The sequence below is a fragment of the Embiotoca jacksoni genome, unplaced genomic scaffold, assembly GCF_022577435.1.
Source record: "Embiotoca jacksoni isolate LCO1_2020_lvr unplaced genomic scaffold, fEmbJac1.0.p SCAF_11, whole genome shotgun sequence".
NCBI classification, from domain to species: Eukaryota; Metazoa; Chordata; class Actinopteri; family Embiotocidae; genus Embiotoca; species Embiotoca jacksoni.
The window spans coordinates 5,960,527-5,985,906 of record NW_027185241.1 but is presented as its reverse complement, the minus strand read 5'-3'; the positions used below and the strand labels follow the sequence as shown (position 1 = coordinate 5,985,906).

Sequence of the window (25,380 nt, the reverse complement as noted above, 5' to 3'; positions counted from 1 at the left end):
CTGTATATAGCAGTATCATATACAGTTCAAACTGTCTGTTACTGTCTCATATCACTATTATTCATATCACTTAATTCTGAGGGTGTTCGTACTGATCTGCTCTATATATTGTTCTACTGCCTTTCTTACTTATACCAGTAGAATTATGCTGACATTTTTTTTAACAGCGTTAATCTGATCCCAGCTTTTTCAAACAAAGCCTCCTCCAAAGGATCAGAACTGTGTTGAGGCTTAGTTTCAAAACCCTCTTGAGCTGCTCTACAAAATCAAATGGAAATCTTGCCGTAACATTTTCTGATGCAAAAATGAGGTTGGTTTCATATTTGTACTTCTTGTTTGAAAGGTTAGTATACAGCACCATCCCAGCAGCCGCGTAATGGGAAAAAGTCAAAAATATAAGGCAAAAGTCCCCTTTTAATTGGAAACTATTTCATTTTAGGATGAGATTTTAGCTTCATGTTAGTTTCATGTTCAAATGTCAAAAGTATTGCAAATTATAGTAAAATTATATTTCTCTCGCAACTCTGCTTCAAGCTTCAAAAAAATGTCGGCAAATTATTCCACTCAACATCAATAACACTGAGACAAAAAGTGTCCAAATTAAGCCTCATTCAACAAAGAGAATTAGAAATTTTCTGAGACACTTATCTACTTTTATAATGTACCTCTTTCAATCTAAATATATTGAATGTGTCCAGACCAAATAATGTGACACAAAAGTAGAATTAAATATAATCTTTATTGTGAGACACTGAAAGCCGGGACAACTAGGCAGGCAGATATTAACAAGAGGAACAACAGAGGTGTTGATTGTGAGAATGGGAAGTTATAGTTTTTTAAGCCATTCCAAGTTGTTTCCTTTTGCTTCACATGGATGGGCGGGAACATCAGGAATGTTTCCATCATCTCGCACAGGAACTGCAATGGGACAATAAATACAACGAGCCTTCATGATTAAACAGATTCTAAATTCAACAACAATTAGACACAACTTACTGTTAACAACAACAACAAAAACAGCATTTACCTGGGTAGTTGTACGGCACAGCTGCATTGAGCATTGCTGTATACTTTGTGAAGGGGCTGATGAACGGAAGAACAGCTCCTGTGGAAATACAAAGATTGCAAATTAACATACAAAAATGTTAATAACCATCAGAGTATATTGTGTCAGTTGACATGAACCCAGTTATCCCATCATTAAGTGACTAAAGGGGACAACAATGTATTAAATTGGTCCAGTACATGGTGGGAGCACTTGAGCAGGCAGTAGTTAAAAAAGCTGCAATGTAAGACTTTGGGTTATTGCACCCTGTGAATGTACGCCCACCAGAAGTGCTGTTTTTTTTTTTTGTGCCTCTGACAGGTTCCTAAAATAACTGACCTGATAAAAACCAGCACTTTTAGGGGATGTAGGCGAATTGGCCAACAGGATTACGTTGCAGCCTGTCACACGGCTGCCCTCTGAAGCGCTCTGTCAATACTGGACCAATTTCAAAAATTGTTTTCCCTATTAGTCACTTATACCAACTCAGGGTTGAAAAAAACAAAAACAAGTTTCCTTCAGGTTTTATTAGTAATTTTAAACCATGGATCATATCCAAGTAATGTTGTCCACTTGCACAAGCTCCCAGCGCAGACATTCAAAGTAAGACAAAAATGTCCTGAGAGGCAGCAACTGGTCTAAATAAATAAGACACATCAGAAGACATGAACTTCTTTGCTACTTTTAGTCTACTTCTTGTCTAACTTGATAACAATCACCCATTTATGTGCTGCTCTGTTGCTCTCAGTACAATAACAGTAGCAGCAAAAATCTTCAGAAGTAGCTACAACATCATGATGTGATTTGGCTAAATTTGACAACAAATATAAGTCAATATGATAACTTGTAACCACAGCATCTTGTATTGAGGATTTTGTTAAGTCAATTTGACCGAACAGAGAACAGCTGAGGTAAAGTAAATGGATGCCAGTGGACTCTTCTGGTATATGCTGCCTGTAACCCTCTCTTTATACATTACATACTGCTTTACTGACGTTCATCGGCGTTGCAGTTTTGCCGCTGCATGTTGTCTAGTGTTTTGGTCTCTTCCACCGCTCTCACACAAGCTGAGCTCCGTGCAAGAGGCTGGTTTCTTACCAGTTAGTCCAATCGCACAGGAGGCAAAGATAACAGGCTCCTTATTCCACGCATTCTTCAGGAAAGCGGCGATTCCTGCAGATAAAACAACAAACAACAACAACAACACACCCACAGACAGGTTTAAAACCCGCCACAGCTGAAGAGCTCCGTGTGGTTAGCTGACGACAGCTAACATAGCAGCACTTCCAAGGTCACGCTTTTCGTTTTATTTAACGTGGAAATGATTGAGTTAAAGTCGTTTAAAAGCCAAGTTAGCGCAACTGAATATCTGTTTTATTTATTATTGCTACCAGGAGGTGCAAGTAAAGCTATATTCATTGGTTAGAGGTTCACAAGATGACAAAATATACACGTACCTGCCATATTGCCTGGTGTAGTTTCAAAGAAGCGGGTGCTCATGGGAGATGTAGTGACTACTAACTGACGCGTAATTTCTGCGACCGTCGCACGTAAACATTAGACGAAAATGTGAGATAGAGCTGCCCTCGTTCCTTTTCGTCTGATTTCAGTCAGATGTTATGTTAGTAAACGCACGCAGCTGATCGGACTGAGTTAACAAGAGACTTACATTCAATCTGCCGTGTAGTTTGATTATGAAACAGTTTTCAGCGAAGCTTTGAAACTGCAAGTCACACAGCTGCTGCAGAGCAGACAACAGTGTTTCTGGACTAGTCACTAAGAAATGTAAGTACGAGAGTCCATCGGTGGTGATAGCATGAGATTTACTAAAAAATTATTTTCTTCAATATGTCATTGAAGTAATTTTCCTAATTAGTGTAATCATAAGTCTAAAAACGGGAGAAATTGTTGACCTTGTTGAAGCTACGCATACTTGGTATTCTTTGATAAATGACGCATAGCCAATGCATTAAGCTATTTTATATATTAAAAAGGTTTTATAATAACGCAGAGTCTTCTTTCTCTCCAGATGATGGAGGATTTCTCTGGTTTGGCTCTGCCTCCTCTGTTTGGAGGACACATCCTCGAGGCAGAGCTGGAGCCTGGCGGTGTGGAGCTGGGACCAGGAGAGGTAATGTTAATGATCTCATGGTAACAGTAATGTTGATGCAACTTAGTAAAAAAAAAACTGTCAGTGTTTGTGGAGCTGTCTTTGATGTCATTGTACTTAGTAACCGATGTTGCCAGTTTTAACACCACCTCCTGGCCTGCAGGAGTTGAATATAAAATCTAAGTTGGTCCTAAAAAACTTGTCTTTAAAGAAATAATCTACCATCACATCCTTGGTCCAGCATCTCAGTTAAATATGTCCTAAATCTGACTACAGTTTGCATGCCAAATCAAAATTGGACTGACATCTCATTTTGTAGTTATGACACAGAATCGCTCCACTCTCAGAGTGCCGCTCCTCGCCTGGATTTAGGAGGCTGACACATCCTCTACTTTCCCGACAAAGCTTAAAACTTACCTTTTTGATAAAGCTTACAATTAGGACTGGCTAAAATTACCTTAAACTATCCCTTCAGTATGGTCTTTCTTACTGTCCATACATTTGCATGTTTTTAACATTTCCTTTAATACTGACTTTTTATTGGTATCTTAGTCCCATTGCTGACCGCATTTTTTGCTTTGACATTGATATTTTAATGCGGTTGTTCTTCATGTTTCTTTGCACTCTCTGTTTTAATATTTCTTATATTTTATTGTTGTTTTTTGTATTTGTAAAGTGTTTTGGGACCATGTTCCACTATAATTTTATGTTATGAATGAAACTGACTTTAATTTAATTTAATAAAAAAAGTGGTCACGTACCACAGCACAGAGCATAGTTAATTTTAACCCATCTTAAATGCTCTAATGACACTTTTGTATTTTTTTTTAGATTCATCTGTATCATGCAATCTACATAGCTGTTTTATTTTTTCATAGCACTAATAATATTGCAAGATTATGAAGAAACTCAGCTTGACTGTAAAAAAATTGTAATAACTGAAATTGTCTTATTGTGACAACTTTTCATTTTGAAACACAGTCAGAATCAAACACAACACGGGAACATGTTTTGTTTTGTTTTCTTCAGGTGGAACTGGGCCCAGGAAGCAACGAGCTGCTTGAAAGCACAGCACAAGAAGATGAAGAGAGAAGAGCTCTTGATAAAAGAAAATATCTGGCTCTGAACAGAAGATGTAAAGAAATTGAACAGGTGCGTGTTAGCCTGCATATACACACTCCCTGCCTGTTTGTCTTGTGTGTCTAACATTCAGTTTTGGATTTCTAACATCATTTCTAGGTATGTTTTTAAATGTCTTTTTAAACCTATACCCATTCTGATATATTTTCATCCATATCAGTTTTTATGATGTAATTATTTTCAATAAAGACCATGTTTCTGATGATTCTGTTGCTGTTTTAGCTTTATGATACATCAGTTCACCCTTAATATGCTGCATCTTTACCATCTGTGATCTGCTGCATTTTTACCCCCTGTAATCAAAAACATGTGTTCTGTTCAGGTAAATCAGAAAGTTCTGGGTCGCCTCCATCAAGTGCAAAGAATTACACGACGCTTGAAAAAAGAAAGACGGTAAAAACCCTAATTACAATAACTAAAGTTTTTGTACATTTCCTGAGCACTTGATGGATCATCTAAGGGTTCTGTTGATCCTCACAGGTTTCTCATGAAGACTTTAGATGCTCATGGAGATGATTATAGAAACACCCAGCTCACTATACTGCTTGAGGTAAGGATTAGATAGATACGTGGATAAATGTGGTGTATTTAATAGGAAAAAAATGACTTTGTCATCAGCACAGTCGATGAAAATGTGGAGCTGAAATAATACCACTGAAATAACACTGTACTTTGATATTTGTGGTTGGATGGGACAAAATATGTCCGGAAGAAAACATATCTGATGTCATTCCTCATGTTCACCTGCTGATTGCCCCTCCACAATGATACAATCCAATTTGGAAATTCACATCTGACTCCAAGAGCTTACAACGGTCTGATTTATGCATCACTAGAATCCAGACTTTATAAAATGATTTTTATTTTTTTTTATTTTATTTCTCTAGCATTTAACTATTACCAAATTAACTAGTTTGATGATCCTGGAGCAAAATATCATCAATATCTATTTGTTAAAAAACATGCAAAATGAGTTCAATATGAACAAACATGTTGAAGTTCATATTGTACCTGAATTGGGAAAATACCCTGATATAACTGACCCTAAATCCACTTTGATTACTGACAACTGATGAACCAAGGGGGAAAACAATGGAGTAGAAGCACTGCTGGGTCTTTGTGGTTGTCACATGCCGATGTTCTTTGGATATGTGGATTTGGAGGTGTGGCTAAAGGTCTATCTGGCTTACTCCATCTTGTGAAGGGCTCATTGCACGGGTGGAATATGGTCTCAATCAAAAATGTGAAATGCAAGTCTTCTTCGAAACTATCCAAAACGTACTGAGGGGTTTGTGTAACATTAAAATGCCTATATTTTACATCGCAATTTGTATTTATAATACACCACTACACCACTACACCACTGTGGAGCACTCGGGAAGAGTGGTTTCATTGCGGAGAACCAGAAACGGTACAATTGTAACAACTCCACTATTGCATATATTAATTGCAGACATATGTTGGTGTTGCAGATTTATGCATCATAGGAAAGTGGACTATTGGCCTTGGTGGAGGTCTGCGCTCACCAAGTGCACTTCTAGTTTTACATGACAATATGTAATTAAAATGACCAAAAGTGACCCACATGTCTTCATCAAGGTCATCATCGTCAATAGCTCATGCACATACATTATATTGTTTTTCATTAGTGAGTTGAGTCTCCCACTCATGTTAACATCATGGTTTGCCTCCTCCATCCTCTCCTGTCTCTCTCCCTTCCTTCCAACCCTCTTTCCCTCCCCTTCCTCTTCCTCATTTCCTGTCTCTCTTACTCATGATGTATCACTTCCTTCTTTTTGGCCAATTCGATTGCACTTTGACAGATAACCATCCTCTCACTCAACTCATGAGTGCAACACAATATACTGTAGGTGTGTAAGCTACTACTGATGATGACCCAGATGAAGACCTATGTGGATCACAAAGCATTTGTCATTTTAAATTCATATTGTCATGTAAAACTAGAATTAGTCTACGCTTCTATGATATGCAAATCGGCAAACACTATATATGTCTGGATTTAATTACAATAGTTACAATTGTGGTTCTCCGCTATGAAACCACTGTCCCTGAGTGCTCTATAGTCTTGTACTGGCCATTGGACATAACAGGACAAATCTTGCCGGGCCGCCGCATTAGCAGACTTGTGGACTGTCAAAAGATCCATAACGTTTTTTGGGGCTCTGTCTGTCTGTCTATCGGCCATCGCTGTATGCCAGGAATGTGAGAATGCATGTGAGAGGGTGCTGCGGGCAGTTTGGTCCCAGAAAATAAGTCCAGAGCTGGATTTCTTTCCCAGTACACCATAACGACTGCTTTCTGTGTTAAGTTTGAGCAAGTACAGAGGATTACTGGTAACTGTGAATGTGGACTGTCATACAGAATCATTGTATTTCTAGAGTGGCCTATATTGTGTCACTATTGAACTTTATTACCATTACTGGATTTTAAAGTGTATGACAATTAGTACACCAAATGCCCTATTTTAATAAGAGTGAAGAATAAATCATGGATCTGCCCCTTCGTTTAAATCTGCTCAAAAGTTTAAAGGGTTCTTCCTTGGCTCACGCTACAGCCGTCCAACAAGTTTCATGAAAGTGGAGCTGTTTGTTTTTCCGTAATTCTGCAGACAGACAAACAAACAAACTGAAAACATTAACTCCTTGGCGGAGGTAATAAAAGCATTTAAATTTTACACAAACCCTAGAGTGTGCTTTTGATGGTTTTGAAGATGAACTGCATTTTATGTTTAATTGAGACCATATTCCACTTGTGAATTGAGCCCTTCAGAAAATGGAATAAACAAGGAACCGACAGAGCATCCCTGCCTGGTTGGTAATCTGTTCTCGCAAATGACTGAGTGCTTTGAGTCTAAATTAGTTTTCTGTGAGGTACCAGAATTAATACGTGTAATCAAGCTCATTGGAGGCCATTGAATTTGTTTCAGGATGAGTCTGGAGCCCTTTTAGATCCTGCTGCTGGAGAGGAGGAAGAAAGGCTCAACGGTGTGTCGGGTTCTATTTCGTCTGCTGCGTTGCATCACACTGCTGGACCAAAGAAGAAGAGGCATCGAATTCCTCGCCAAGAAAAAGATAAAGACCAACAGGTAGGTGAAGAACTGTGCTGGTATGTATTTGTTTACGCATGAATCGGTGGGTTACCATGCGAAGGATCCTTTATAAGCATTCAAGCATCAGACAGTTAAGAACAACAGATTGTCCGTTAACTGAATTTCTGCTTCTTTTCCCAGACTGAACCAGACATGTTGGCAGAGACACAGTTTGGAGACATGCCCAGCCCAACCTCTCTGTCTCACTGATCAATGACTGCCCTGGATACGATGATGATAGTGATAATCCTAGTTTCTTTACCTGTTCGATAGATAACGCTGCCTTTCTTCGGTCAGGCTGCGTACTATGTGTAGTTTCACTTGGAAGTTCAATTCATGTAAGGTAAAATGAGATGTTATTCACTTGATACATATTTGTTTTGTACATATTATTTTGTATTTTGATATTTTGTACTGACAGTTAAAGACAACACATAATTATGACCAGTGGTCAGTGATGTGGATAGCACGATTTGGTAAAAATCTGAAACCCAGAGAAAATTATAATAAGGTAGAAAACTCATTAGTATTATTAATGGCTTCATGATTTAATCTCAGCAACCTCAATATTAAACTATTATACACTGCTAGTTTGCATAGGCTTTGCTGAGATTTTTTTTTAAACATTATTTAATGATGTTTTTACTTTTAAACCATCAGAATCAACAATGCAAACTTTAAAAAAAACATCTGATGCAAAGCTCAAATGGCCTTTTCTGTATTATGTTTTTTTTTTTGTACAATACTTCAAACACACAAAAGAAAATGTTAGTTTCAGGCAGAATAAAAATGAAAATTCTGAAGCCTCCTACCATGTAGTATTTGTTTCATTATCGTGAGAATAAATGTTCTCAAGTAAATAAATGAAAAACGTAGTATCTGTCTGAATAATAAATCTATTGGAATAGCCACAGAGGTGGTAGGAGTTAGGAGTTGATCAGAGAAACAAGACAGAAATGTTTAAAAAAAAAAAAAAAAAAAAAAAAAAAAAAAAAAAAAATGCAATGAAAGGGAAGCAGCTGCAGTTTGGGGTTTGTGTCCATCATAATTCATCACGCTGCTGAGCCAATGATTGGCCTTCATTCGAGCGGATGTCTGGCAGTGACAGGCGTGTCGTCTGTCCAATCACAGGTCTTACACCGGGTTTAGGGCGGGGCCTAACGCGGAGGTGGGGTTTTAGCCACCGTCCATCTTCAGCTACATTACAGTGAGCGAGCCTGTCGAAAAGAAAACACAATTTGGAAGTAAAGAAGATTTTCTGGAATTAGTTTTGGCTGTATTTGAAAAAAGACAAACGAAAGCCCATACCCTAGGTAAATGTCGTACACAACTATAAATATTGACGGTCCGCTTGACCCAGTTTCCCTTTTTCCTAAATTTGGCTAGCTAGCTAGCTAAGCTGCTAGCTACTTGCTAACCAGACAGTTAGCCAGGTTAGCTGGCAGGTTAACGAATAGGAACGGGTTCTGTTAAATCGTTGCATTTCACAACGCAAAACCACCATAAAGAGCCGTGCTGGAGCCCGGGGTAATGATGCACGAATGTAGAAATCCATCCATCAACATACTCCGCGGTTCTTGTTTTTAGTATCCGAGCGAGGTTGGACGAGCTAAGAGCATCTTTTTTTGGGGGGGGGCTAGTTAGCGGTAGCTCAGTAACGTTAGCTCTGCTCGCTGGCTCTTTTTTTTTTTAAATTATTTTTTTATATTTATTTTTTTTAAGCTGTCAACCATGTCAGTCATGTTTGGTAAAAAAAAAAAAATTAGCGAGATGACCCCTCCGCGTTAATTACACGATAACGACAGAGAAGTGTTCAAACGGAAGGTGTCGGTGGGAAGTTGTTTAAGATGTGAAGCGGTGCTGTGTTTCTGTGTTTCTGTGTTTCTGTGTGCAGCCAACGTCCTGCTACATCAAGTCTCTCTTCTCTGTAAACCGACGGACTGATTCCGGGGTTTTGTGTTTCTTTTTTTGTTGTTGTTGTTGCAAAAACCACCTCCACGTCTTTCATACACGCGTTTTGTTTTCTCGTCCCTCACGCAGCTTGACTTCGTGACAGACGGAATGTGGACATTGTCGTAGTCAGAGCCATGGCTGACAAGAGAAAACTACAAGGTGAGATGTGCTCGTAAGTGTGTTCGTGCCCCGGGAGGATCGAGTCCAGCCCTCAGCTCGGGTTCATCTGTTGTTGTTGTTGTTGTTGTGGAAAGAAGAAAACAAAACAAAAAAAAACCTCGTGCAGAACCTTTTGTTTGTCATCTTTTATGTCCCGCAGGCGAGATCGATAGATGTTTGAAAAAAGTAGCTGAAGGTGTAGAGCAATTTGAAGATATCTGGCAAAAGGTAAGAGATCCTTGCACCCTGGTGTTTTTGTTCCATACTGTGTTGCAGGTCTACTCCAAAACCTCATAACAAGAGGGCAGGAGAGGAAGAGCACTGAGGGCTCGAAGGGGGGGAGGGGGGGTGGCGCAGACTGTTTTGTAAATGAAATGCGACAAATAACTCTTTAAATGTTAATAGATGCATTAGTACGTGGAATAAACTAATCATGTGCATCCCTGTTATTGTATCAATTTCAGACAGCAAAATATAAGATGAACAGTATGGACCTGTTTATGATAGAGTCAAAACATTTCCAAGCAGAAGTAAGAAGTTTATAGCAAATCTGTACCCATATTTGTTAAAGGTGAAAACAGGTAAACAGTATCTTCTTGCAGACCATAGAACATTTCAAACGGGCCATGTCCACCTTGCCGCAGTTTCAATAGCCCTGTTCTGTTGTAATAACTGGTGCGGTAAAACGTAATATATCATTCTGTTGTCTACATTTTAGCTTCACAATGCAGCCAATGCAAACCAGAAGGAAAAATATGAGGCTGACCTCAAGAAAGAGATAAAAAAACTACAGGTGAGAAAAGTTGGCAGAGACACATTTTCTTTGTCAACACTCTTAACCAAACGTTGTTAGTATTCAAAATGTGTGTTTTAATATGTCCACCTAATTTTCGCTCTTCCAGCGATTGAGAGATCAGATAAAAACATGGGTGGCCTCAAACGAGATCAAAGACAAAAGGCAGCTAGTTGAGAACCGCAAACTTATAGAAACGGTATGCTTCCTCTTTATTTATTTTTTTAAAATTACGTTGTTTTTTTTTTGGTTGTGTGATGTGTAACTTAACAACATTGGCGTATCGAAACTTTATAGTAAACAAGACACGTGATCTTTTCTTTCCTTAGCAAATGGAGCGGTTCAAGGTGGTGGAACGTGAAACGAAAACAAAAGCCTACTCTAAAGAAGGCTTGGGGCTCGCTCAGAAAGTGGATCCGGCTCAGAGGGAAAAGGAGGAAACGGGGCAGTGGCTAACAGTAATAAGTTCACTGTTATCTACACTTGTACATTCCTCAGCCTGAATTTTTCTTGGTAACCTTTTCTACCTTTTGGTGAAGTCACAGAAAAAAAAAAAGACAAATCTTAGGAATGAAAACAAAATGTAGAATTATCAAGAAACTGGTGAAAAACGAATAAGATTTAAAAAAAAAAAATCTGCTTTGTCAATACATTTTGCTGAAACATTCCTGATTTCTCCTCTTTTTCAGAATACGATAGACACTCTAAATATGCAGGTGGATCAGTTTGAAAGTGAAGTGGAATCTCTTTCAGTTCAGACGCGAAAAAAGAAAGGCGATAAAGAGGTAAGTCGATTCTGCTCTCTGAAAAATACTGTAATTAATGTGCGTACTTCCGTGTTTTCTGGTAAACGTTTGGCTAACCTGTCACAAACGACACACTTGTCTTCTGTCTACTGGTTAGAAGCAAGATCGTATTGAGGAGCTCAAGCGGCTGATTGAGAGGCATCGATTCCACATTCGCATGTTGGAGACCATTTTACGAATGCTGGACAATGACTCTGTGCCAGTGGATGCAATCCAAAAGATCAAGGATGATGTTGAATATTACATCGATTCCTCCCAAGACCCAGACTTTGAGGAGAATGAGTTCCTGTACGACGACTTAGACCTGGAAGACATCCGTGAGTGGAGCGGATGATGCTTTTATTTTATTTTATCCGGGACAATGACAACATGTGACGTTGGTCTCTGTGCTATCTCTCTCTCTCTGTCTCTGTGTCTCTCTCTTGGTCTGTCCCTCTCTGTGTCTCTCGCTTGGTCTGTCCCTCTCTTGTGTCTCTCTCTTTCTCGTAGCTGCAGCGTTAGTTGCTACTTCTCCATCAGGTCAGGGCAATTTGGAAGATGAGATGTATCTCCACTCTAGCAGCACTCCCACTTCCACCACCTCTTCTTCGCCCATCCCTCCATCACCGGCAACTTGCACTGCTGTAAGTTCTCATCTTTGTATCATTTAAACTTCGTGCAGGCTGTTAAAGGTGCTGCTTGGTAGAACAAATGCTTTCTGACAGAATTTTGCACATCCTCCTCTCTGTAAGTTTCCATTTGTTGTAACTTTCCTACAAGCCCCATTGTGTTATAAACCTCTGGCCAATGTGCTGAATCGACATTTCAAAAGTGCATTGTCATATCAAGGTATCTCCTCCTGTAGGAGAACTCAGAGGACGATAAGAAAAGGGGACGATCGACAGACAGTGAAGTCAGTCAGGTGAGAGGCTCTCGTCTGTGTTGTGTCCGTAGATGAACAGTTTAGTGCAGCGCTCTTCACCCGTGGTCCTGGAGAGTCACGGTGGCTGAAGGGTTTTTGGCTTCTCAGGCAGAAGTGGATCACGATTTCTCTGTGGGACCGTGGTTGGAGACGTCTGATTTAATTTGTGCCATTTCCTACATATTTTAGCCTCCATAGATCACAGTAAACTTTGCACCGCATGCATTTACCTACATACCTCTGTTGTTGCTCTCTGGATGCCTCTCACTGATGCTTTGTCATTTTCAGTCACCCGTGAAGAACGGCACCCCATCCTTGCTATCTTCCTTCTCGTCCTCCACCACCTCGGGGTCCTCCTCGTCCTCCTCCCTTGTCTCCATGGCAAGTGTTGTTGGAGGCATTCCTGTTGTTCCCACGAGCAGCAGTCTTATAGGGAGCTTCAGCAGTGCGGTACAGCAACATCAGCATCAACCTGCGCAAATGCAGCAACAATCTCAGCCACCGAACCAGTCGCAGCAGCAACAACAGCAGCCACCTCAGACAAAACCTTCTGTCCCCTCAAACAACACCCCGAGCCCGCCCAGCAACCCTCTCCTCCCTGCCTCCTCCGCCCCCTCTCTCCCGACACCCAGCACACCCAGTTCATCAGCTCCCAACTCTCAGTCTCAGCCCATATCTGGGCCCACCCCGGTATCCAGTTTGGGACTCGGGCTGGGGCTGGGACTGAGCAAAGGTGGCATGTCGGGGACCAGCAGTGCCAACCAAATGCCAGGTTTGGGCCTAGGTGGCCACCCCACTCCTCTAAACACAATGGCAGGGCTCATCTCAGGGTCCACACCTGCCCCTTACGCTCAGGCAGCAGCATCGGGAGGCTTGGGTTTGAGCAGCACCACTCAGTCCAGCATTTCAGTGGACAGCATCACTTCCATCCCCACCTCTGGCTCCAGTGGAGTCACCACCAACGGGGCGGGGACCGGGCTCGGTTTGCTCGGTTCCAGCCCGGCCCACAGCTCCCTGAGTGGGGGCATTCTGGGTCTGGTTCCTGGGCAAAGCGGTACCTCCGGTACCTCTCAGGTGCCGCCAAGTTCTGTCAGCACGACCGCCGGTGTTGTTGGCATGATGGGAGGCAACGGAGGAAACGTTGGTGTGGTCGGAGGAGTGGGAGTGAATGCTGCTCCCGCGAGACCACCAAGTGGACTGAAGCAAAATGGAAGCACAAGTAGGTCAACTTCTCGTGACCTCGTCCTCGTGTTGCCGTTTGCTGCGTGTTTTCTATGTAAAGTTTTTCTTCTTCCAACCTGTCCCTCACCTGGCTGCAGGTTACAGTGCTGTGGTGGCTGAGAGCTCCACAGAATCAGCTCTGAGCACACCGAGCCAGTCACAGAGCAGCCAGCCTTCATCTCTCAGCTCCTCAACCAGCCAGCCGTAAGTTGTGTCGTCTTCTTCACCGGCGTCCCGAAACTCAACTTGTGCCTCCTTGTTCTTGACACTCTAAATGTTCCCACTCTGCCTGCTGCAGGATGGACAACGGTCCCAGTTTAATCAGCTCCATCACCTTGCCTCCCAGCTCTCCGTCCCCCTCGTTCTCAGACAGCACACCCGGCGGAGGGAGTCTCCTCAACGGGCCCCACTCCTACACGCAGGCCTCCGAGGGCCTCAAGGTGAGCCGAGGGAGCGAGGCCAAGTTCAGGCTAAGCAGTCAGATTATGGCCGGGTGCAGCTGCAGCCTCTCTAGCTCGCAACATGGAGATGTCAGCCAAACCTGCTTTAGTTTGTGGTTTAGTTTTGTCGACACGGTAACAGGACACCTGCCATTAGCAGGAGCTCTTCTCATCACCGTTCCCTGATCAGATCAGCAGATACTTTGTGCAGTGTGAATGTCAAACTGTCTAGTGTCACTTTAGGTTATTTCCTTGCTTAAATGATTCACCGAGATGGCTGAACTCTTAACAATTAACCAGCCAACTGAATTATTTTTGAATTACTAAATTACTGACTGCACTGGCATGTGTATTTTTTTTTTTTTTTTTTTTTTATGTACTTTTCCTTGGTACATTACTGCAGAGTGTTGATATGCTCAGCTGTAAATAGATGTATTAAAATATCCCTGACTGCCCACAAACCTGGTTTGTACCAAACACAGAAGCCTACACTTATCCAACAGTACATTCAGATATCAACATGTCATGCCAAGATATTTTTGAACTTGGAAAAAAGAATTTGTGTTCTCTTCACTGTAAACACGAAGACGAAGCCTGTCGTGGACGTATGGATAGAATTCTCAGGGCAACTTGTTAACATCCATTAATCGGAGCAGAAACCGTGGAATCAGACGAGTGCTCTAGTTTTACATTTACCTGACGCTTCCATTCAGTGCCCTCCTATAACTAGAGTTTCCTCTCTTCCCCGTTTCATTTCACTTCAATAACCACCATGTGATCACATGAGCTCTGTCTCGTTCCCTCCTCAGGCTCCTGAACCTCTCAGTTCTCTGAAGGCGATGGCTGAGAGAGCAGCGCTGGGATCAAGCCTGGATGGAGAGATTCCCAACCTGCATCTAACGGACAGAGGTCGGAACGGTCAGACATGATTTCCACACGGACTCTTTGAAGACGCTCAGTTTTACACAGCCTTCTGTCCCTCTTACAATTTTACGTACATTTTGAATTACAATTACATTACATTCAAAATAAATAGTTTTTTTTTTTTTACTTAAAAGCAGCTGCAGCAGTAAATTATGCTGTAATTGCTCAAAGTAAACGGCATTATCAGTGAAGAAAACAAGTGCTGAGAATATGGTAAATGGTCTGTACTTGTATAGCGCTTTATCACCTTTTGGTCTCAAAGCGCTTTAACATGGTTTTCCCGTTCACACACGAATGAGACAGATCACCGTGCAAGGTGCTGCCATCAGGAGCACATTCACACACTGATGGTACCCCATCAGGAGCAACTTAGGATTCAGTGTCTTGTTCAAGGACACTTAGGCATGTGGACAGGAGGAGCTGGGGATCGAACCGCCAACCTTCCGATTAGTGTGCAACCCACTCTACCGACTGAGCCACAGAATACCTTTGAGTTAAACAGCTGATATGAAATTAATTCAATGTTTCCAATTCAGTGTTTGTGGTTTGTTAAGTAAACACTAAACATCAGCTGGTTGCAGTTCACAATTCACAGTTCAGTTTTTGGGGTTGTTGTTGTTGTTTGAGACATTTCAAGTCATTATCTTTGGTTCTGGTAACCTGTGAGCAACATTTTTTTTTTTTTTTTTTTTTTAAATCGTTTTTTACTTTTCAATCAAACAAATTGTCTATAATGAGCATAACGGTTAGTAGCAGTCCCACACCGTGTTGCTGAAGTATTCAGAAGTAAATAAGTGGAGAGTAAAGTGGTCAGAAGATTAAAAGACGTCAGTCAAGAGACAGGAAGTGAGGTGATGCTTTAGTCTTTGTGTGACTGTCCTTTTTCTTTTTGTCCCGCAGATATCTTCTCTGGTTCATCTGCAGCGCCCGGCACACCCGCCGCCCCTCAGCCGTCCGTGTCGGAGGTCAGCATCCCCCCCTCGCTCGGGGTCTGTCCGCTGGGCCCAACCCCTCTCCCCAAAGACCAGCTCTACCAGCAGGCAATGCAAGAGTCTGCATGGACACACATGCCGCACCCCTCCGACTCGGAGAGGATCAGGTGAGGGCGTCACCTTTTCCACAGACAGCGATGTTGCACCCCGCATCGTTTATGGCTCCACAACATATAAGATACAGCGCTGCGTGTGTTTCACAAATTTATTTGGATTATTTAAGAGTGATAATGATTTAATAATGAACAAAAATTCTGTGGTACCTGGAAAAAAGTATTGATTTTGAATTGAATGATCTGCATCTGTTTCAGCCTATTTAAATAATAGGTTTGATAAAAAAAAAAAAAATGTTTTTATTGTTCTCAAATCATATAACGAGACAACAACAAAAAACAATTAATCAATTAGGGCTGTGTGATTAATCATATAAAATGGTGATCTCGATTCGTGCCTCTATACGATCTCAATTCTGCTGCGTTTTCATTCGGGACATAAGCTGCATCAAAAACAAGCGCTCCTAACACGTGTCACACCAGGTGATGCAGAGCAGCAAGAAACCAGCAGTGAGGGGAATACACCCATGAGGAGTGAGTGAGAGACGGTATGAAAGAAAAGAAACACCGAAAAATACTTGTGTTTAAGTAAACTATCACATTCATTAAGCTGCTGCATCTCAGCTAAAAACAAAAGTGTTTCAAAAGTTGAAGTCCTGTGTCAGGTACCATTAGATTCTTTTGAGTTCTAGTCTGGATCGAGGTTGAACGAATGAACTAAACATTTATTTAGGGGCGTGAGAAAAAAAAAAAAAAAAAAAAATCGAGAGAGAATCGTGCAGCTCTAGAAACCAACCTGTGTGACAAGTATTTACTGCGTAGCACGAGCCGGATGCAGTTTATCCCCAACCGTTACCCTAAAATTAGTCAGGGACACACACCACTGCACCAGGAGTTCCTTTATTAGCGGGAAGAGGCCATTGTAGTTTATTTTTGGGTCGGTCCTACACTCACGCCAGCTGCCATAAATACCCGTTCGCAAACCGATTCCGCAGCTGAAAATAATCCTGCGCAAATGCACGTTTTACACCTGTTTGAATGACTAAAACACGCAGCTCGTATAGGAGAGTGAAAGTGGGTCACAATGTTAAAGATGCACATCTTCAGCAGGAAGCGGTGGGATTTGGGGCACAAAGAATGTAACGCTGGAAAAGTTTGTTGTTGTTGGTTTTGGTCTTTTCGTGTGTTGATGTGATATTAAAAAAAAAAAAAAAAAAATTAAAGCAATAATACCAGTATAATCCTTTTTTAAAGAGATAACTTTAACTAACTTTGTCCGTGGTTTTGCTTTGATATGGTTCGACTGATTGATCCGAATGATTTAAATTGGGAGATTTATTTAAGGAAACTTTGATCAGCTGTTTCTGCGACGTGTGCGTGTGTGTAATTGTTTGCGTTTCTGTCTTAAAGGCAATACCTGATGAGGAACCCGTGTCCGACTTTGCCCTTCCACCATCAGATACCACCACACCACTCGGACTCCATAGAGTTCTACCAGAGACTGTCCACAGAAACTCTCTTTTTCATCTTCTACTACCTGGAGGTAATCCTCTCAACCTCTCCGCTCCGTATCAGCTGCTAGTTTCCCTTCTGCCTTTTCCCTGCGATGCACTAAAGCTTTTGAGCTGAATGGTGTCTTTGACCCCTCTCCCTCTCTCTCTCTCTCTCTCTCAGGGCACCAAGGCTCAGTATCTATCTGCCAAGGCTCTGAAGAAACAGTCGTGGAGGTTTCACACCAAGTACATGATGTGGTTCCAGAGGCACGAGGAGCCCAAGACGATCACCGATGAGTTTGAACAGGTGCAGCTTCACCACGATGTCACTCACTCACACACTCACTGATGGGTTCCATATTGACTTGTGTTTTTTTGTTTATTAATGGTTGCCTCCCCTCTGCTGTTCCTTCAGGGCACTTACATTTACTTTGACTATGAGAAATGGGGCCAGAGGAAGAAGGAGGGGTTTACCTTCGAGTACAGGTACCTCGAAGACAGAGATCTGCAGTGACGGGCACAGGGACACAAAAAGGACAGAGAAAGACAAAACGTGCTGCTGTTGACATTCCGAGACTGAACTCCAAACTGTGGATAGAGATTGTGATGTGTAGTAGAAACCCTCTCCTGAAGCGGAGACTGGTGTCTGTATAGGCTGCATCTCGGTGTGAAGCCCTCGCTCCTCATGTAGCGCTCTGCTTTTGACGAAAAAACGCCCCATGGGTCCGATCAAACGCATCGCGCTGCACAAGCAGGGAGGGCTCTCGTTGGAGATCTGCGTTTGTGCCTGTCTGTGTGCACACTCAGTATGTGGCATTAGGAAAGCCTACCCCATGCATGTTTCTCATGTTTTGTTTTCTTTTTCCGTTTCAACATGATTCTCTGTACCACCTACCCAACACGAGCCTGGAAGCCACAAAACAAACCTTGGATTTGATTGTTAAACAGCCCATCCTGTATTTACTGTAATTTGGTGGTTTAGAATGGGGACGTACAGTGGACACTCAGTCACGGCGCGTAGGACTGGCTTCTTTTAAGACCCTACGATGCCTGTTGGATATGGTCACTATTGAAGATAGTGAGCGGTTATCAATACTTTTATTGATATTGTCTTGGTCGATTAAAAAGCTGATTGAGAGTGACCACAGGGCCTCTCCCTGTGACAGGGAAAGAGTCCTTATTGGACATGGATTAAATTGCTATGCAATTGAACTGGTCTCTGACTCCCTCTCTTTACAAATAAAATGTTTATAAGTTCACCTGTCAACGAAAATGCGTTATTATGGCGCCTTCATGTTTGTGACAAATTAATAAACTTGTAAAATAAATCTTAAAAAAATAGGGTTCGAGACATTACTACTGCTGTTTGATTCTTACATTGTTCAATTCTTATCATCCTTGATGCAAAAAGGCCACGCTGAGCGTAGTGAATGTACCTATACCTACGTCACCTCTTAATTACTCACAAAATACACAAGTAGCATTAGATAATAAATCTACTTCCCACCTCTTAGTTAAGATTTTATTTTACTTTGTTGATGTTACTTCATCTTAAAATCTACTGTTCAATTTACCACCTGATATTTAAGTGAAAACCCTATACAGTGAATGTGCACTGACAAAACTGTTTACATGTAGAGTTTAAACATAGAAATCCTAAAATTCTGGTGGTCGATTTAACTTGTGGGTCGAGTGGGAAAATGTCTCGTCCGCTGTGGTTGTTCATGTGCTACCCTGAAGAACAAGAGTTAATCTGCTGTGTGGGACAGATGTCAGTTTGGGTGTTAAAACAGAATCTGATTTTTTCCATTTAAGCAACCATGAAAACTTCTGATCTGTGCTGCAGAAACATTCATGTTATGTGTGATTAGTTTTCAGGCTTTTTTTTTTTTTTTTTTGGGGGGGGGGGGGGACAGGGAGGGAAAACGGGAGGAGGGGGTGAGGATGTGAAAATGAAAATGCAGCAAAACAAAGTTTGGAGAGATTTGCCTTTTATAGATTCTATTTTTTTGGGCTTTTAAAGGTTTTCAGAAAGGGACATTCAGTTGAGAAAATGCTAAAATGTGAATTTTAAAACGTATTTACAATTTTTTTCTCATCACAGTTCTGCATGGGAGATGTCATAAAATGGGGTTAAAACAGGATTGTAAAATTTCAATAAATACTTTTAAGAAATTACACTTGAGTGTGTGAAGTCCTGTCATTCCTACATGGGAATATGGATTCACTTTGTTTAGCTTGGCTTTAATTTGGTAAATTGATATATACAGTATATATACAGTCAACCTCAAGAAAATTAAAGTTCGGATGTGCTAAGGTTCTTGTAGCCATCACTTAACCGGCTTAAAACAAACGTTAATCCACAACAATACTTTCTTATTAAAAATGACTAGAAGCTGGAATCTTCACATATTTTATTAAAATGGAGAAACCGAGCCAAAAAAAAGTAATAACAGAATATAGGATGAAGCACTATGTGAGACAAAATTTTAAAATATATCACTTTACAATGTTGAGTGCAACTGTCCATGTGCAGGCTAATTGAGCGTAAGCGTGTGTGTGTTCGTGTGTTCACATCTTGGCTTCCTTCTTGACTTTGAGGAACTCTGCCATGTTGGAGAAATATTTCTGATTGGCTTCAGCCACCTTCTTCTCTGCAGCCTGCGGGTTCACGATCTCCAGCCCCTGCAGATGACAGTGAGCTCAAATGAACCTGTGTGGCGTTCAGCGGATTCTAAACATGAATTAATTTTTTTTAATTTTTTTTACCTGGAGAGGAGTGAAGGCTACACTGGAGCTGGTTCCTGAGGAGCGATCTCTGACTGTGGACTTTCCTCCGTACGTCATGCTCTGTTTCTGCAACGTCCTCTGTTGAGTAAAAAAAAAATAAAACAAAGTGCAGAGACATCAGAGATCAGGAAAAAATACCTCAGCAGCAGGCGGTGGAATGAAAAGGGGCTTTGAGTGCGTTTACCTGCAATGATTTGGAGATCCTGGCCTTGGTGGCCTCGTTGACCTGAGCCTGCCTGACTCGGCCACTGCCGCTCTTCCCCAGCTGACCCAGACTGAAGCCCAGATCCTCCTGATAGGCGTCATCCTCAATCTGCAATGCCATGACAGAAATGAGCTCGGAGCCGTACTGTTTCAGCCCCTCTTCTCAAAAACACGCATAATATAGAATAATAAACAATATAAAAACAGTGCACTCAAATCAATCACACAACCAAAATAAAACAAATATTCCAACATCATGACCTCTGTGATTGTTAACTATTTTAGTCGAATGTAGTAATCACATGTCCAAATAATCTTGTATAATAAACTCTGCAGTGTTTCAAACATTTACATTTCATATAAAAATCAAACCTTTAACACTCAAACTGGTCAAAAAAAAATCAAGAACAAAAACAACAACAATATGGTCTACAAATTAAATCATGAATTTATTAGGTTACCATCACATTTTTGTCAAGATTTCCCAGCTGTATATAGCCAACAACAACTACTAATGTAAACAATTAACATGACGTGGACCCAACATGGATTACTGAACAGCTCGGGGGACTTTTTTGGAGCACTCAAGATTACGGCACGGTGACGACACTGGATTACAAATAAATAAATCTTAAAACAGAGCAGAGAAAATATGTACTGACCTCTGCGAAGGTCATCCTGTTGGCATGTTTCCTGATCTCAGTCAGTCCAAGACGCTCCTTCATCTTTCGATACCTTCAGGAAAAAAAAAAAAAAAAAGGATTTGCATTTTGGTTATGCTGCATATATATTTATAATTGATGGTGGTTTTCAAAAAGTTATACAAGCTGGTTTTTGTCATGCTGATCCGTCGTATCCTTTGTTCTGTTGCTGCTGAACATTTCATTTCGTTCAGGAAGTGAATGTTGATCAGTTTAACCTCAGTAACGTCCTCCTATATTATTTTGGATTTACTTCACATGAAAGGCTCCATTAATCGGTCATTTCTCCATACTGCACTCCTCTCTCTTCTTCATCAGTGGCCTGTTTTAAGTGGCTGCCAGACTGCGTACCTCCTTCCTCCTCTCTTCTTCCTCTGTCCGTCCAGCGGGGCTGGCAGTGGTTTGACCTGCTTCACTGGTGGAGGCTCCTGCCATTTGTCAAACTTCCTCTCTATCTCTTCTTTTAGATCATAGCCAACCTGAAAAAAGTGACAGAAAGGTTTCAGCCTGAAGAGACAGAAATAAACTCCATTGTTCCAGTTTTGCTGCATGCAAACACACATGCATGTAAATATTCATAAAAAGACAAACTGAGTTTATATTGACAGACCAGGGAAATAATCATGTTTTTTTTTTATGTATCCATTAGTTTTGTAATAAATATAGTTGTAAAATTTGATGCAGTAGTTGCAGTAAATTTTATAGTTAATTGATCTTCCATACATGAAAATGATGTAAAGAAAGAAGTAGAGGATTTAATGTCCATTAACGTGTTTGTGAGACAGTTACCTTGCCGTCTGAACTCTCATGGAAACTGTCTACTCGGGAAGCCAGAGTACATTTTGCAGACACCAGACGTGCCGCCTTCCTTCTGAGGTCCTGAAGGGAAAAACAGGGCAGAGAGCCGTCAGCTGAAAGGCTTCAGTGATGAGTTAAACGCATTGGTATCGTTTGTGCGGGTTTATTTACTGACAGGTGGGAGTGACTGCACGACATCGCAGTGGTAGATGAAGCCGGTGTGAGGAAGCAGGGTGGTGCTGCTGAAGCCAGACAGGGTTCTCCTCTGAGCTCCCAGCAGCATCAGGTTACAGGCCGGCATCTTGGAGAGGTTCGTGAGGCCGCCGGCGATACCTGCGGCCGGCGAGAGACAAACGGAGCGCCAACAACATTATGAGCACAGACTTCTCTACACTTGAACATGCGAGTGCAGCGAGGTCCTGATCTTTCTCTCACCCATGATCTTTGCAGCCGTCGATGCGCCAACAATGACGGACAGGTTTGGGGCAATGAATGACATTCTGGATTCCACATACTCGTATATCCCGTGTTTGGACTGGTTCAGCTCGAGGGCCATGTCGCAGGCCTCCTCCAGCTGCTTCAGTTCATCCTCACTCAGCTGCGACCTAAAGTCAAACAAACAAACAAAACACTTTCGATGCAAAGTTTGCAATCAAGACAATGTTCTAAGTATTGGTTGGTATTAAAACAGTTGGGATGTTGACCTTTATTTAATATGGCAGGGTAACATAAAGTAACACAGGTAAGCCTCACCCCTGTGTGGTCGAGGCTGTGACGCTGACAACCATAATAGTGGCGTTGGTGAGGATTTGCTGCAGTGTTTCATTGGTTTTGCATTTCTCCAGATTGTTTCCCAGTTCCTAAGTAGAAAATTGAGACAAAAAAACATGATGTTCAACCTACATGCCACAAAATACCAGACAATATTTTTTAAATGTGTTGAATAAAATACAAATATTAGCCTGACAGAGTATATATGACCATCATTTGCAAGAAATGTAGTAGCAGTGAGGTTTTATATTATTAATCTGGGGTTGTATCCCCACATACTGTCAGCACTGAGGCTGTCTTGTTTTTGGTTTTTTTCCACATGACACTTCATCCACCTACATACATGTGCATCAACATTTAAATTCTAAAATATAATATTGTAGTGTCAAATTTATTTGCGTCATTTGGATTTATTTGTAAACTTTCATATAAATTATGAACTGAAAAACAAACTCTTCAAGATCCTCTCCTGGCATCGATTAAACATCTAAAAAAAAAAACTGCTCTGTTCATAAAAATTACAAATGTATTAGTTTTTAACAAAGAAAAAGATTCCCCTAATAATAAGTGGCTTAGATCCAACTCCACACCTGTCTTCATTAAGGTTGTGCAAACATAAATATGCAAAGCGATATAATTATGTCGACTCACCTTGACTGTGCGAATGTAATCCAAAGAATCTGGCACCAGAGACTCTAACTCTGGAAACCTCTTGGAGTATTTGTCTCTCGTAAACTTGTGAATGATATCTGAAAAGAAGTCAAAAAGACAACTCCGGGTTATATAGAAGCGAGCTGAACCTTCCATTATGTTTTAACACAGAGGAACCGCCAACTCACTGAGCTCATTGTCGATCTCTACCGTGAGGTTATTGGCTGCCACAATCAGTCTGTATTCTGGGTCGGATTCAACTGGGCCCGAGACTGAAAGGAAATGAAAAAAAAACAAAAAACATAATCAGGCCAAATTTATTGATTTACAATTCTATTCATTAACACTGAACTTCAATTAAATGTTGTGAGGAACTTCTAAAACATAACACAAATTGTCATGTTTGCAGTGTAAAAGACAAATAAGGGAATGACAAACTGCTACTGAAGAGGATCCTAAATTGATCGCACTCACCCTCCGAGTTCTTGCGCTGCTTCCCTATATACACTGAAATTTTGTCCATGATCTCTGAAAACTGTAAACACACAACACGGTTACACGGGGATCGCCACATCAGACATATTATTGCAAATATCAACCCGTGTAAAGCTCTCGCATGATCCAACTCACCTGTTTGCTATTGCGGAGCTTGGCGATGGATGCGACACTTTCAGCTTTACTGTAGTCCACCTCCATTTCCTCTGGGATGTCTTCCAGCCCTCCCCCTGTCTTTCCATGGGTCGCCTCCCCATCGCTGTCCCCCTCGTCTTCTTCTGGGTACAGTCCTTCCTCCCCCTCATCTCCGGCCTCCTCCAGGTCAGCCAGGAGCTCGTCTGCCAGAGACATCTGAAATCGACGGTGAACAGTCAGTTATGTCATAAGATAAAGCAACTCGGATCAAATTCCAAAATAAATCCTCCCTGGAGTTTTGAAGGTGAAATGTTGTGCATGTAGTTTTAGTTCTTCTAATATAATATCTACCAAAGGACTGCGTGTCGTCTGACAAAGCACCGAAAAAAAAAAACGGAAATGCTGTTTCCATCTAAAATTAAGTAAGAGTTTCTTTTCTTGCTGTTCTAGCTGAGTAACATGAGAGTTACTAGGTATAAATATTACAAATAATTGGCTGCCAGAAACCACGACTGTCCCATATTTAAGGTGACTTTCAGGAGTTTATTTTAATCTTCCCAGTGGCATAAAAAAAAAAAAAAAACAGGCCGTCCCAGGTGACTAATCTCTCTGTTGGCTTTCAGGCAGACTCAAATGTCAAAAGTTTATAATGATTCATGTAAAATCTTTTACAGGCTTTTGGGGGGGGGGCTCCTGCCATGATAAACAGCATCTACACACCGTTTAGTGCAACTCCTGATTTCCCCAAATCTCTACAACAAAGGTGACAAGTGCGAAGAAAGCGTCACACTTATAGAGCCACTTTGGAAAAATTGGAAAAAACACAAAAAGGTCAGTAACAAATAAGAAAACACCTCTACATAAGAGAGGGAGTCCCCAATAACAAGAAGCAAGTCAATACCTGAAATTAAAAAAGAAAATTACAGATACTGAATGTGCAGCTACAGTATATCGATGTTATATATATATATATATATATATATATATATATATATATATATATATAGAGCCACAGTACACTCATTAACGCCCGGTTGAAATAAACAGGAATTCTCCTTTAATATTACATGTAAACATCAAAGCACAGCGGTGTCCAGTACACAACTTTCAGTGAGGTGAGACTCAAATATACTGAAATCATCATCATCATCATCATCATCACTCACTCTGTATAAATGTTATTTTTCTTTTGTACTGCTCACTAAATTAAGATTTCTGGAAACAAATCACGTGTTCCCATTTAGGAGGTATTTAGAAAAGAAAAATAGTTGGAATACTTTCGGTGTTTCGTGACGGTGTTTAGCCTCTCAAACAACATTTGGAAATGTGACATATTACAATGAATGGGAAAGAGAAAAGCTTTAGTGCATCTTCTGAAGGAAACGTGCGTCAGTGGCTGTGCTAATTTGCAGCTAGCTCGCGTTAAGGAAACGTTGGTTGGACGCCACTCAAGAGATTTCTAAGTAACGTTAACTTACCTCAAAAGATCAAAATTGCAGCCGAGTAGAAGAAACAAAACAAAAGCGTGTTATGGCAGCTGAAGGTCCTCATGTACGGAGGCAAACCGTTTTCTTGTACGCGGTTTCCCTCGTCTGTTTATGGTTTAAGCCCTGCAGTCGCGTTTTGTCGCAGATTAAATACGCAAGAGCTTCGCAAGACCTTCTGGGAAATGGTGTCAATACAGCACACGGGTCTT

The 25,380-nt window shown here is 41.2% G+C and overlaps 4 protein-coding genes across 7 annotated transcripts; 2 read left to right on the top strand and 2 right to left on the bottom strand.

The window, feature by feature from the left end:
- Positions 1–720: 720 nt before the first annotated feature.
- On the bottom strand, positions 721–2,547 carry ndufa3 (NADH:ubiquinone oxidoreductase subunit A3). The gene is made up of 4 exons (XM_069142669.1): positions 2,503–2,547; positions 2,144–2,218; positions 1,028–1,105; positions 721–918 (listed from the first exon to the last, which is right to left on the bottom strand). Exons 1-4 carry the CDS (start codon positions 2,543–2,545, stop codon positions 827–829), a joined length of 288 nt encoding a protein of 95 aa, XP_068998770.1. The 5' UTR covers positions 2,546–2,547; the 3' UTR covers positions 721–826.
- A 25-nt stretch (positions 2,548–2,572) lies between these two features.
- tfpt (TCF3 (E2A) fusion partner) lies at positions 2,573–8,212 on the top strand. Its single transcript, XM_069142668.1, has 7 exons — positions 2,573–2,830; positions 3,075–3,176; positions 4,185–4,307; positions 4,618–4,688; positions 4,776–4,845; positions 7,243–7,401; positions 7,546–8,212. Exons 2-7 carry the CDS (start codon positions 3,075–3,077, stop codon positions 7,612–7,614), a joined length of 594 nt encoding a protein of 197 aa, XP_068998769.1. The 5' UTR covers positions 2,573–2,830; the 3' UTR covers positions 7,615–8,212.
- A 213-nt stretch (positions 8,213–8,425) lies between these two features.
- On the top strand, positions 8,426–18,351 carry cnot3a (CCR4-NOT transcription complex, subunit 3a). 4 transcript variants are annotated; one of them, XM_069142665.1, is made up of 18 exons: positions 8,426–8,717; positions 9,445–9,516; positions 9,677–9,744; positions 10,235–10,309; positions 10,419–10,508; positions 10,639–10,767; positions 10,999–11,094; positions 11,216–11,432; positions 11,605–11,738; positions 11,960–12,016; positions 12,305–13,235; positions 13,336–13,441; positions 13,536–13,677; positions 14,487–14,595; positions 15,502–15,700; positions 17,057–17,189; positions 17,321–17,446; positions 17,555–18,351. In XM_069142665.1, the coding sequence occupies exons 2-18, from the start codon at positions 9,492–9,494 to the stop codon at positions 17,651–17,653; spliced, it is 2,736 nt and encodes a 911-aa protein (XP_068998766.1). In that variant the 5' UTR covers positions 8,426–8,717; positions 9,445–9,491; the 3' UTR covers positions 17,654–18,351. The 4 variants fall into 4 exon arrangements, with proteins under 4 accessions (XP_068998766.1, XP_068998764.1, XP_068998767.1 ...); XM_069142663.1 differs by having other exon boundaries at positions 11,213–11,432; XM_069142666.1 differs by having other exon boundaries at positions 8,427–8,717; positions 11,213–11,432; positions 11,611–11,738.
- A 1,187-nt stretch (positions 18,352–19,538) lies between these two features.
- prpf31 (PRP31 pre-mRNA processing factor 31 homolog (yeast)) lies at positions 19,539–25,323 on the bottom strand. The gene is made up of 14 exons (XM_069142662.1): positions 25,163–25,323; positions 23,685–23,900; positions 23,529–23,589; positions 23,243–23,326; positions 23,055–23,152; positions 22,386–22,492; positions 22,068–22,237; positions 21,808–21,965; positions 21,624–21,713; positions 21,186–21,313; positions 20,796–20,868; positions 20,114–20,242; positions 19,909–20,007; positions 19,539–19,824 (listed from the first exon to the last, which is right to left on the bottom strand). Exons 2-14 carry the CDS (start codon positions 23,898–23,900, stop codon positions 19,711–19,713), a joined length of 1,527 nt encoding a protein of 508 aa, XP_068998763.1. The 5' UTR covers positions 25,163–25,323; the 3' UTR covers positions 19,539–19,710.
- Positions 25,324–25,380: the final 57 nt, after the last annotated feature.

Excerpts from the sequence above, each read along its gene's own strand:
- ndufa3 (XM_069142669.1), bottom strand. The coding sequence starts at position 2,545 with ATGAGCACCCGCTTCTTTGAAACTACACCAGGCAATATGGCAG. Across the intron at positions 1,106-2,143 it reads CTGTGCGATTGGACTAACTG|GAGCTGTTCTTCCGTTCATC; the intron begins GTAAGAAACCAG and ends GTATTTCCACAG. Across the intron at positions 919-1,027 it reads TGTGCCGTACAACTACCCAG|TTCCTGTGCGAGATGATGGA; the intron begins GTAAATGCTGTT and ends GTCCCATTGCAG.
- tfpt (XM_069142668.1), top strand. The coding sequence starts at position 3,075 with ATGATGGAGGATTTCTCTGGTTTGGCTCTGCCTCCTCTGTTTGGAGGA. Across the intron at positions 4,308-4,617 it reads GATGTAAAGAAATTGAACAG|GTAAATCAGAAAGTTCTGGG; the intron begins GTGCGTGTTAGC and ends TGTTCTGTTCAG. Across the intron at positions 4,846-7,242 it reads AGCTCACTATACTGCTTGAG|GATGAGTCTGGAGCCCTTTT; the intron begins GTAAGGATTAGA and ends AATTTGTTTCAG.
- cnot3a (XM_069142663.1), top strand. The coding sequence starts at position 9,492 with ATGGCTGACAAGAGAAAACTACAAG. Across the intron at positions 9,517-9,676 it reads TGACAAGAGAAAACTACAAG|GCGAGATCGATAGATGTTTG; the intron begins GTGAGATGTGCT and ends TATGTCCCGCAG. Across the intron at positions 10,310-10,418 it reads AAGAGATAAAAAAACTACAG|CGATTGAGAGATCAGATAAA; the intron begins GTGAGAAAAGTT and ends TCGCTCTTCCAG.
- prpf31 (XM_069142662.1), bottom strand. The coding sequence starts at position 23,900 with ATGTCTCTGGCAGACGAGCTCCTGGCTGACCTGGAGGAGGCCGGAGAT. Across the intron at positions 23,590-23,684 it reads AGCTCCGCAATAGCAAACAG|TTTTCAGAGATCATGGACAA; the intron begins GTGAGTTGGATC and ends GTGTGTTTACAG. Across the intron at positions 23,153-23,242 it reads AGAGATCGACAATGAGCTCA|ATATCATTCACAAGTTTACG; the intron begins GTGAGTTGGCGG and ends ACTTCTTTTCAG.